A 10,294-nucleotide genomic window follows, 5' to 3' on the forward strand; every position below is an offset into this window, starting at 1 on the left:
ATCTTCCATATGTAGACACAACTATTTTAATTAATGAAACTTAGAGTGGAAAATGTTCAGCATCAGATAGCAAAACATACTACATAATTACATTAATTAAAACAGTGTATTATTTGGGGCACCTGGGGGCTCAGTCAGTTGAGTGTCTGACTCTTGATCTCAGCTCAGGTCTTAATCTCAGGGTTGTGAGCTCAAGCCCTGCGTTGGACTTCATGCTGGGTGTGAAGCCTACTTAAAAACAAACAAAGAAAAAAACCAGTGTGTTATGGGTGGAGGAATAGACAAATAGAGTCAATAGAAAAGAAGAAGGTCCAGAAACAGACCCAACTATAAAAGGGAACTTAGCAGGCACCTGGTGACCCAATTGGTTGAGTGTCCAACTCTTGATTTTAGCTCAGGTCATGATCCCAGTGAAGCCTGCTTGAAATTCTCTCTCTCTTCCTCTGCCCCTCTTCCCAGCTCATGCTCTCTCTCTCTCTCTCTCTCTCAAAGATAAAAATAAATAAATAAAATAAAAATAAACATAAAAAAGGGAACTTAGCACCTGATAAGAGTATGAAAGGAAAGCTATAACAAGAAGGAAATGAGGGGCGCCTGGCTGGGTCAGTTGGTGGAGCACACAACTCTTGATCTCTGGGTTGTGAGCCCGAGTCCCACACTGGGTATAGAGATTGCTTAAAAAAATTAAGTCTTTAAAAAAAAGAAGAAGAAGGAAATGATAAATATTTTGAAAAGACTGTCCATCTATTTGGAAAACAAACAAATTAAATTAGATCCTATGGAAGACATTGTCGATTGGCTCTTGAAGAAGCATTCCCAAAACTCTTTTCCCTTGCTTACTGAAGGTAACTTATATCTTTACTTTTATGGTAATAATTCTATTACTCTTACTCTTTACCACATATGTATTTATCCATAAACAATATATTATGCAGTTTTGCCTGCCATCAAATTTTGCAAATTGCATCGTGCTGTATGTTCTCTTCCGTGTTATAGTTCTTTCACTGTTTCTAAAGATTCGTCCTTGTAGATGCACGTGGCTGTGGCTCATTCATTCCCACTGCCCTATCGTATGAATATACGATCATATGAATATACCACAACTTTTCACTCTACTGTTGATGGACATTGGGGTTCCAGGTTTTGCTAATGCAAACAGTGAAACTATAAATCCTACTGCCTCTGTTTTCAAGGCATGTTTGTAGGAGTAGGATTGTTGAATTATAAAATATTTCCATATTCGACATTATCAAGTAATTCCAAACTCTTTCAAAATGATTACAGCAAACCATGTCCCCACCAGCAGTGGGTGAGGGCGCCTCTGGGCCCACAGCCGTGTCAGCTCTCAGCATTGCCAGACTTTGGAATTGTTGCCAATTTAGTGGGTATGAAATGGCAACTTATCGTGGTTTTAATTTGGAATTTCTTGATTACTATAGAGAGTGAACAACTTTTCATATGTCTATGAACCATTTCTGCTTCTTTCATGAAATTCCTGTTGATCTTCTCTGCCCATTTTTTGATTTGGCTATTTATCTTTTTATTTGTAGAAGGCCTTTATAAATTCCAGATAATAATCCTTTGTCAGTTATATGTCTTGAAAGTATCTTCTCCCAACGTGTGGCTTGATTTTATATACTTTTCATAGTGGTTTTAAAAATAAATTTAAGTTTTTAATATTAATGTATCTAAATTTATCCATCTTTTCTTTTATGGTTTGCTTTCTAATGTTCAACAAATTCACTCCCAATATTAGTAGGCATTGTACAATAGTGTTTAGAGCAAATTCTGAATCCAGATAGCCTAGGTTCAGATCTTGGCTCTCTCACTTACTGTGTGACATTGGGCAAATTATTAACCTCTCAATGCCTCAGTCTTCTCATCTGTAAAATAGGGATAATCACAGTACCTATCGGCTAGAGTTGCTATGAGATAAAGTGGCAACATCCGGGAGGCCCTTAGAGGAATCCTCGGCACATATTAAACTCTATATAAATTCTTGCTATTACTGTGGTGATGCTTACCAGATAATTTTTATTGTTACTTCTCAGGACAAGGTACATCATACCTCATTCAGCTTTATATCCCTAGCCCTTAGCGCAATGCCTGGCATAAATGAATACCTGCCTTTTTTCCCCATCTCAAGTCTCTCCTCCTACACAACCTCACCTTCTACAGTGCTGTCAAAATAATCTCCTTTACAGAGCTATGATACTTTTTCTCTCTTTCCTGAAATTTCCATTTATTCCCCACCACCTGCGAATTCCTAAGCTGGCATAATTTACCCCAAACTCTTTTTCCAATCAAGTGCTCTATATTTCCCCTCATACCAAACGGTGGTGTTTGGGGGTACCTTTCCATCAGTCTATATCCATATTTGTATATGAATATCTACGAATATGTATCTACACGGCCTAGGACAGTGTTCAAGAGAATGGGCTCTGAAGGCAGACTGCTTGCCTTTGGATTCTGATTCCAGCACTTAACTACATATGTAACTGTGGACAAGTCCCTTCACTTCTCCAAATCCCAGTTTCTTTGCCTGGAAAACGGAGGCGGTAAGTACCTTCCTCAAAGAGCTGCCAGGAGCATTAAATGAGGTGTTTAGCATTTGGTATGGTGTCTAGCACACAGTAAACATCAGACACATTTTTGCTGTTATTAGAAAACCGTCTTGCCACTATATCCTTATTCCCCCAAACTCTGCAATTCCCTGGGTTCTCCCAGTACCCACAGAAGCTAGTAGTAGATAAATGGAGGCTAAAAAGGGCAAAGGTGACAAGATCAGGCATCATTGCTGTCCTCCTTACAAAAGTACACTGATGATGAGACTAGAGAATGTATTAGAAGTCAGGACTCCAAATACAGTTTTAGGTGTAACGTATCTGTTGTGCCAAACAAAATACATCCATTCAAAAAATCGTTAACCTGCAGTCCCTTACCTTTGAAATTAGATGCAAAACTTAGTCCTCACGTGCATTTTTCATAGCAGAGGGTCCACTGCTTTCATTTGACTCGCGATCTAAACAAAGCCGTAACCGAAAGGTTAAGAACCCATGACCTATTCAGCACAATGTTCTCTTCAAGAGTTCATGTGGGCATCCAGCACCCCCTGGGGGTGTCAGTCAAAATTCCAGTGTTCACCGAGTGAACTACGGGTATGCTAATACATTAGCAACTCTTTGGAAGTAAATAAAATACCCACGGGAAACCAAGAAACGCTTGGCATTTTAACTTAATGTGGTACAGCTGCTGAGACTTTGAGGCCTCCATCAGAGAGCAACGTGAGCCCGTGTTTGCAGATTTGCTGTGAATGCCTGTAGGCTGTGTTGAGGGCGGGGGTCGGAGGGTGGGGTGTTCAACTTATTTTTCATCAAAAGGAGATGGTGTGAACTTTCAGCGAACCTCCATCACTACCACCCATAATTTTCCAGTTATTTTATCAGCCACTGATTCTTTTCTTCCAGTTGCTCTGACAACCGAAGGCAAAACTGAAACCCTGAAGACGAGGGCAAAGGAAAAGAAAGCTCCAAAGGGTGCCCAGCGCCCGGCCTTTCGTCCTGCGGTCCCTTTAAGAGAAGAACCTCTCGGGACCGACAGTCCCAACCGACCCCAGTTTTAACCGAAACCTAACCCGGACTTCCCCCTCTTCACTCAAATAAGACCAACTTTGGATTTTCCCTCCCCTATTGACCAATCAGAATCTGTTACCAGGCAGACTTTAGCTGCCGCCGGTGCGAGCCCGGCGCCTTCTGTCTCCGGGTGGCCGCAACGACCAATGAGAGAACAGGCCGCGCGAGTCTCTAGGCAGATCGGGACTGCTCCAGCCACTCAGAAAAAAGAAAATAAAGCAACGCACGAGCCCGCTGGGCCAGGACCGTGGGGCTGGGCTGGAGTGAAGGTGGCTACGAGGTAGTTTCTCTTTCTCCCTTACCTTTATTGTTGCTTGTGTTGGAAGGCGACTGTTCAAAGGTAGGGAGGGGGCAGTATGAGTTGGGAGGAGAGCAGAAAAAGATTGTGACCGTATTTTCAACAGCTCCTTCGCCCATGTGCACGTGCCCCGAATCCGGGACCCCGTTCCCCCAACCGGGTTTCCTACGCCCAGCCCAGGAGTTCGCCCCTCTAAAGCCTCCCACCTTGCAGCAACGCGGAATTGAATGCAGGGGGAAGGGAGGGAGGTGGGGGTGCGCCTCAGGATGGGAGGTTGAGGGAGATGACGTAGGGACCGGCGACGTGGGGAGGGGGAGCCGCGGGGGAAGCCGTGGCGAGATTAAGTAATGAGAACTTGGGCCCAGTTTTTTCCAAGCCTGCAAGGGCAGAGTATGTTCGTATCCTTTCTGACCTCCCAGGAAAATTCAGGCGTGAGGAGAATCGGAGAACTTTGTTTTGTGGTGGTTCTTGTTTTTGGTTTTTTAAGGGGGTGAGGGCGGGACGGGGCCAGAGGCAGAAATGGACATTTCTAACGTGGATTCCCAACCCGCCTATCTCTTCCTGTACAGTTTTCCACACTCAGGAGACTGCAGGAAGCGGGGGGGGGGGGGGGCAGATAGAATGGAGGTGGCAGAGATCTCTTTGGGTGTATATGGGCCTGGAGAAGTAATGGGATCATTTCTAATTTGGGGAGAAGGCAAGTGGTGAGAAAAAAAGACCACTGAGGACATTCAGAGGCTTTCTGTTTCTCTGTGTTTCTGGGTAGGGAGACGAGGAGCGCCTGGGGAGTGGCGGGTGGCTCCAGGGGAAGGGAGGTTGAATCTTCCCGTCGTGTCTCCTCTCAACTCTAGCCCTCATGCCAGGATGGCAGAAGATGAACCCGACGCTAAGAGCCCCAAGACTGGGGGACGGGCCCCCTCAGGTAGTGCTGAGGCGGGAGAACCCACCACCCTTCTTCAGAGGCTCCGAGGTACCATTTCGTAAGTACTCCTCACCACCTCCAAGTCTTGCTCCAGAACCGTAGCACTTCACTTCCTCTGTAGATGAACTGCCTCTCCCTGAGCAAGTGCCTGTGAGCACTGGGAGATTCTCCATCATGGTAGCCGTTGCTGAGCACCTGCCAGTCCTCTCAGCCCTCTTCCTCTCCCTAACAGTAAGACACCAGGGAAAATCTTGTGTGTGACCTCCAGCTTTCTCCTCTCCTCCACAGCAAGGCCGTGCAGAACAAAGTCGAGGGGATCCTGGTAAGTGTTTTTGGGAAGAGGGCAGTAGAGAGATGGAGTTGGTGCAGGGGGGAGGAGGAGGAAGAGGGTATGCCTAAATGAAAGGTTTCTGTGGGACAAGCGGTGTTGTCTTCCCCGTCAGAAGATAATTGGCTTTGCAACTTGCTGCCAGTTTGACCTTGAGCATCTTAGTTCATCTCTCTGTGACCTGTGGTATAGACACTCAGTAGGAATAAAATCAAAGCCGATCCCCTCCACTCCCCTCTCACCATGGTAGCTCACCTAGGTGCCTCTCAGATAGAGTGAGAACCCGGCGCCAGATCATTTCTAAGGTCCTTTTTCACTCTGACAGTCTCTAAGGCAGCCCAATTTGGGAGGAAGGATCAGAAGATCCTACCTTGGGTCCTTCTTGGCCTTATTTTTTTTCCCCTGCCTCTGTTCCTCCCAACCTCAGCAAGATGTACAGAAATTCTCAGACAACGACAAGCTGTATCTCTACCTTCAGCTCCCCTCAGGACCCAGTACTGGAGACAAAAGGTAGGTTTGGTGCTACAGTTGAAGGCGTCAGAGGTTCTGGTTCTTAAAGGAAGGCTCACTGAGATGGGGCTGGGTGACTAGGAATACTCATAACCGCTTGATAGAGAAGGAAAGGACCTGTGCTGTCCTGGTTTACCTGGAAAAGGTGGATTCTGGGCCGAGTGATTTGGTCCAGCACTGCTGAAGTGGTAGTCTGTTGAGAACCACAGCAACTATTAGGATCTTAGTAAGGTGTGTCCCTTTTACTTCTCTTGCAGCTCAGAGCCAAGTACACTTAGCAATGAGGAGTACATGTATGCCTATAGATGGATCCGCAACCATCTAGAAGAGCATACTGACACCTGTTTGCCAAAGCAAAGTGTTTATGATGCCTATCGGTGGGTGAATGGGGGGCCGGGGTGTGGGTTGGTGGGCTGGGACTACTCCCTCACCCCTGGAGAGCTCCCTGCCTTGATAGAGCCCCACTGACTTGTTAAGGGGTTTCCCATACTTGATGCCAGGGACCCTCCGAATTTACCCATGATTCGATACTCACTGGTGTCTAAGTATCTTCCTTCTTTGCCCCCTCCCCCCACTTACTCAGGAAGTACTGTGAGAGCCTTGCCTGTTGTCGCCCACTCAGCACCGCCAACTTTGGCAAAATCATCAGAGAGATCTTCCCTGACATCAAGGCCCGAAGGCTTGGTGGCCGAGGCCAGTCCAAATATCCTTGAGTGGAGAGGTTGGGGCTGGAGGACGGACCTGGGGAGGAAAACTTAGGGTGTGGAGGGCCAGGAGTAGAAACAGCCTAACCTTCCCACGGGGCTTGGAGATCCCCGTTGTTGGCTGCTCTTTAACTTGTCTCAGATATTGCTACAGTGGCATACGAAGGAAGACCTTGGTGTCTATGCCACCCTTACCTGGACTTGACCTGAAGGGCTCTGAGAGTGTAAGTAACAAACAGCCCTCCGATTGCATTCTTCTCTCCGAAGTAGAGGGTGACACAGCCTAGGTCATTCTGCACGTAGCTTCTGGGTGTACAGGATATTCCCTTTACCTACCCGATGGCTCAGGCAGACGGTGAAGAGAATTTGTGGGTTCCTGGGGCGAGTTACTCCCATCTGCAGTCTGGTCTTGCTGTGGTTGACACTGGTGTCTGAGAGGGGCCAAGGTGGAGTGTGATTGGGCATGTCCTTCCCCACCACAGCCAGAAATGGGCCCAGAAGTAACCCCAGCACCCCGGGACGAACTGGTTGAGGCAGCCTGCGCTCTGACCTGTGACTGGGCAGAACGAATCCTGAAACGGTCCTTCAGTTCCATCGTTGAGGTCGCCCGCTTCCTCCTGCAGCAGCACCTCATCTCTGCCCGGTCTGCCCCTGCCCACGTACTCAAGGCAGTGGGGCTTGCTGGTGGGTGGACCATCATCTCTCAAGTCCTGAGAAACTCTCTGCCACTTTCAACTTCATAGGCCCTCCCACCTGCTAGGGTAGAGACACCTTGCATTTGCTTTCTATTTCTAGTGGCCCTTATAGGACATTAGGTCATGCCTTAGACCGCCTTCTTCCTCCTTCTCCATCAGTCAGAGTTGCCTCACTTGTCCATTGTTTCCTCCTCGCCCTTGCCTTACTACCTTTCCTGCACCTCCACAGACGACCATGAACATGCCCCTCGGGAGCGGTCCTCTAAATCCAAGAATGGTGTCGAGAGCCTAGAGGGTGGAGCCCATAAGAAACCGGAGAGACCAGCCCAGGTAAGGAAGTTGATGCCCCTGACCTTGCTGCCCTGGGCTGGGGGCTTTTGGTATCCCTTTCCCCATATTTTCTCACCCTTCTATGCCTGTGTTGACTCCAGTGTCCAGTCTTCCCACTTAACTGTGTCCTCTCTTTACCTTTTAGCCACCTAAGGAGCCGGAATCCCGGGCTGGGGCTGGCCCTCCTGCACGTGGAGAGCGGAAGAAGAGTGTAGTGGAGAGCCCAGCCCCAGCAGCCAATAACCCACAGGTTAATGCCCTGGTGGCCCGGCTGCCTCTGCTCCTTCCCCGGGCCCCTCGCTCACTTATTCCACCACTCCAAGTCTCTCCCCCCATCCTGGCCCCCAAGCTTTCTTCAGGCCCTCTGAAAGTGGCTCTGCCCAGTAGGGCTGGGGGACCCCAGGCAGCTGTGCCCATCATTAACATGATCTTACCAGCTGTTCCTGCTTTGCCTGGACCCGGGCCTGGGCCTGGGCCTGGGCCTGGGCCTGGGCAAGCCCTACCTGGGGTGCTCGCTCAGCCACGAGGCACAGAGAACAGGGAGGTAGGCATAGGTGGTGACCCAGGACCCCATGACAAAGGTGTCAAGAGGACAGCGGAAGTACCTGTGAGTGAGGCCATTGGGCAGGATCCACCAGCTAAAGCAGCAAAGCAGGATATAGAGGATACAGGAAGTGATGCCAAAAGAAAACGGGGGCGCCCTCGAAAAAAATCAGGTGGAAGTAGGGAAAGGAACTCTACCCCTGACAAGTCAGCAGCTGCCGTGGACTCTGCCCAGCCCTGCAGGTTACCACGGGAGACATGGGCCTCTGCAGGGGAGAGCAACTCTGCCAGAGGGTCAGGGAGGCCAGGGCCAGTGGGAGGGGCTGAGAAGGGGATGGTGCTTGCCCGGGATCAGGAAGATGGTGTTGTTTCCAGAGGAGGAAGGGGTCCCAGTTCCCGGCATGCCAAAGAAGCAGAAGATAAAATTCCTCTGGTCACCTCAAAAGTGAGTGTCATCAAGGGCAGTAGAAGCCAAAAGGAGGCTCTTCCAAAGGGAGAGGTAGACACCGCAGCACAGGGTAATAAAGACTTAAAAGGGCACATGCTTCAGAATTCCTTATCCCATGAAGGGAAAGACCCCCAAGCAACACCCCCTTGATAGGTACGTGGAGAAAAGTGTTTATATTCACATTAACTCTACCTGCCTAGTAGAGGCCCTTCTCTGCACTTGCTTCTCGTTTGGCTCTTCTTTTCCTAAGGCAGTTCATTCTCCTGTAGAGACCGCTGAGGCCCCCTTGTCTTACACAGTGTCTGGCTCCTGCCTCTGATGTTTCCAGCTCAATACCTTTGGCTTTAGAGTCCTTGATAAATGTAGTGACTGTCTTACCTGGATCTCTGCTATCCTGTGGGAGGATAGGGATGGAGTAAGTATGATGAATGTATAGGCTAGGAATCTTTCGGTTTTAAATCAAAGAAAACCTTACAAACTGGCTTAAAAATTAAGACTTCCTGGCTCACGTAACTGTGAAGTCCAGAGGTAGTACTGGCTCCAGGGAGAGCTGATGCAGTGGCTCAATCCGTTTCTAAATACCTGATCTCCCCCCCTGCTGCTGCCTTCTATAGGATCGTTTTAAACCTGGGCCACCTCATGGCTGCCAGCATTCCTGGGATTACACGTTTTCTCATTTATATCCAACCTGAAAAGGGAACATCTTTGTGCCAGGAATCATAGCAGAAGCATCAAGATTGACTCTGATTAAGCCATCCTGGGTCACATGCCCACCCCTAACCAATCACTGTGGCCAGAAGGATGGTACATGCTAATTTGTTCATTCTACATGGGGAAAGCCTGGGATCAGCCTCCCTAGAATCACAAAGGTCTCCAAACGGGCAGTTTCTGGGGAGGCAGCTGACGCGGGCCACACTATAAAGTACATGTGGTTTTAGTTTGCTAGGTTGGGATCGGCTACACCTGTTTCCTTTTTCCCCTCCCTGTCTTGCATTTTCCTTACTGCAGCTATAATAATAGCCTCTTTCCTCTGGTAGGCTCAGAAGGAATGAGAGGGAAGTCCCTCTCCTTTAAGGACTCTCTCTGGTCTCATTTAGATGATACTTCCTACATTTCAGAGATGGAGATCCTTCCCTTTCCTGTTTCTGAATGTTCGTTTTTTCCTCATTCTGCTTCCCTACTCATTCTGCTTTCCCGACCCTACTGCCAGCTTTCACCAAGTGGAGTGAAAGATGAACTTCTTAGCCATTTTATTAAATCCATTCTGTATCCACCAGGTGTCAGTCTCTTGTCATACATGTGTCAGGACTTAGCCAGGATTGTGGGGTTTAGGCTAGGTGTGTGGCAGGAGGTAGCTCTGCAGATCAGCACCAATAGGAAGGGAACCCAGACCTTATGTTCTCCTTTGGAAAAGCAGTAAACCAGTATTTACTGAGGACCTACTTTGTCTTCTGCATAGGGTAGCTTCTGTCAGGGAATCTGGTTCTGCCCAGGAAATAAATTTTCTTTCAGGGAGACTTCATTCATTTCCACCACAGCATATTTTTTAAAATTATAATATGTAATATTTGATATATAAAGAATATATTTAACATGAATAAATTATGAAACATAATTAAGTGAATACCTTTGACCCATCACCCAAATTATACATTAAAACATTAGAAATACCGTTGAGTTTCCTGTGTTCCTACCCTGGCCATCCTGCTGCCTCTCCCCGGACAATAACCACTGTCCTTAACTTTGTGTTTATTAGTTACCTACATACACACACAAATATATGTGTATCTCTATATTTAACCATATACATATAATATTCTTTTAAAATACTCAGTTTTGCTTTTTTAGCTTTACAAAAATTTTGTACTCTAATAGTCCCCTGCA

The 10,294-nt window shown here is 47.6% G+C and overlaps 1 protein-coding gene and 1 long non-coding RNA gene across 8 annotated transcripts in view; one reads left to right on the forward strand and one right to left on the reverse strand.

Annotated features, from left to right (window-relative positions):
• The window catches only part of LOC109257008 (uncharacterized), a 23,156-nt gene extending 16,099 nt beyond the window's left edge, over nucleotides 1-7,057 (reverse strand). For 2 of the 3 annotated variants that reach the window (XR_008417266.1, XR_008417264.1), the window contains exons 1-6: nucleotides 6,945-7,057; nucleotides 6,731-6,825; nucleotides 6,270-6,431; nucleotides 5,827-5,883; nucleotides 3,935-5,361; nucleotides 2,943-3,022 (exon numbers count right to left, since the gene is read on the reverse strand). This is a non-coding gene — a long non-coding RNA (uncharacterized LOC109257008). The remainder of the gene's footprint in view (nucleotides 1-2,942; nucleotides 3,023-3,934; nucleotides 5,362-5,826; nucleotides 5,884-6,269; nucleotides 6,432-6,730; nucleotides 6,826-6,944) is intronic. The other variant, XR_008417267.1, reaches the window with a different exon arrangement.
• RFX5 (regulatory factor X5) lies at nucleotides 4,263-10,082 on the forward strand. Of its 5 annotated transcripts, none has more exons than XM_053889601.1 (10): nucleotides 4,795-4,910; nucleotides 5,141-5,174; nucleotides 5,608-5,690; nucleotides 5,948-6,067; nucleotides 6,274-6,393; nucleotides 6,537-6,618; nucleotides 6,877-7,078; nucleotides 7,319-7,419; nucleotides 7,565-7,871; nucleotides 7,902-10,082. In XM_053889601.1, the coding sequence occupies exons 1-10, from the start codon at nucleotides 4,795-4,797 to the stop codon at nucleotides 8,558-8,560; spliced, it is 1,824 nt and encodes a 607-aa protein (XP_053745576.1). In that variant the 3' UTR covers nucleotides 8,561-10,082. The 5 variants fall into 5 exon arrangements, with proteins under 5 accessions (XP_019288365.2, XP_053745576.1, XP_053745580.1 ...); XM_053889605.1 differs by having other exon boundaries at nucleotides 7,908-10,082; XM_019432820.2 differs by lacking the exon at nucleotides 5,608-5,690 and adding an exon at nucleotides 4,263-4,320 and having other exon boundaries at nucleotides 4,782-4,910; nucleotides 7,565-10,082.
• Nucleotides 10,083-10,294: the final 212 nt, after the last annotated feature.

Source organism: Panthera pardus, unplaced genomic scaffold, assembly GCF_024362965.1.
Source record: "Panthera pardus isolate Hobbes unplaced genomic scaffold, ASM2436296v1 HiC_scaffold_11, whole genome shotgun sequence".
In the NCBI taxonomy this organism is placed as follows: Eukaryota; Metazoa; Chordata; class Mammalia; order Carnivora; family Felidae; genus Panthera; species Panthera pardus.

Excerpts from the sequence above, each read along its gene's own strand:
- RFX5 (XM_019432815.2), top strand. The coding sequence starts at position 4,795 with ATGGCAGAAGATGAACCCGACGCTAAGAGCCCCAAGACTGGGGGACGG. Across the intron at positions 5,691-5,947 it reads CCCAGTACTGGAGACAAAAG|CTCAGAGCCAAGTACACTTA; the intron begins GTAGGTTTGGTG and ends CTTCTCTTGCAG. Across the intron at positions 7,420-7,564 it reads AACCGGAGAGACCAGCCCAG|CCACCTAAGGAGCCGGAATC; the intron begins GTAAGGAAGTTG and ends TTTACCTTTTAG.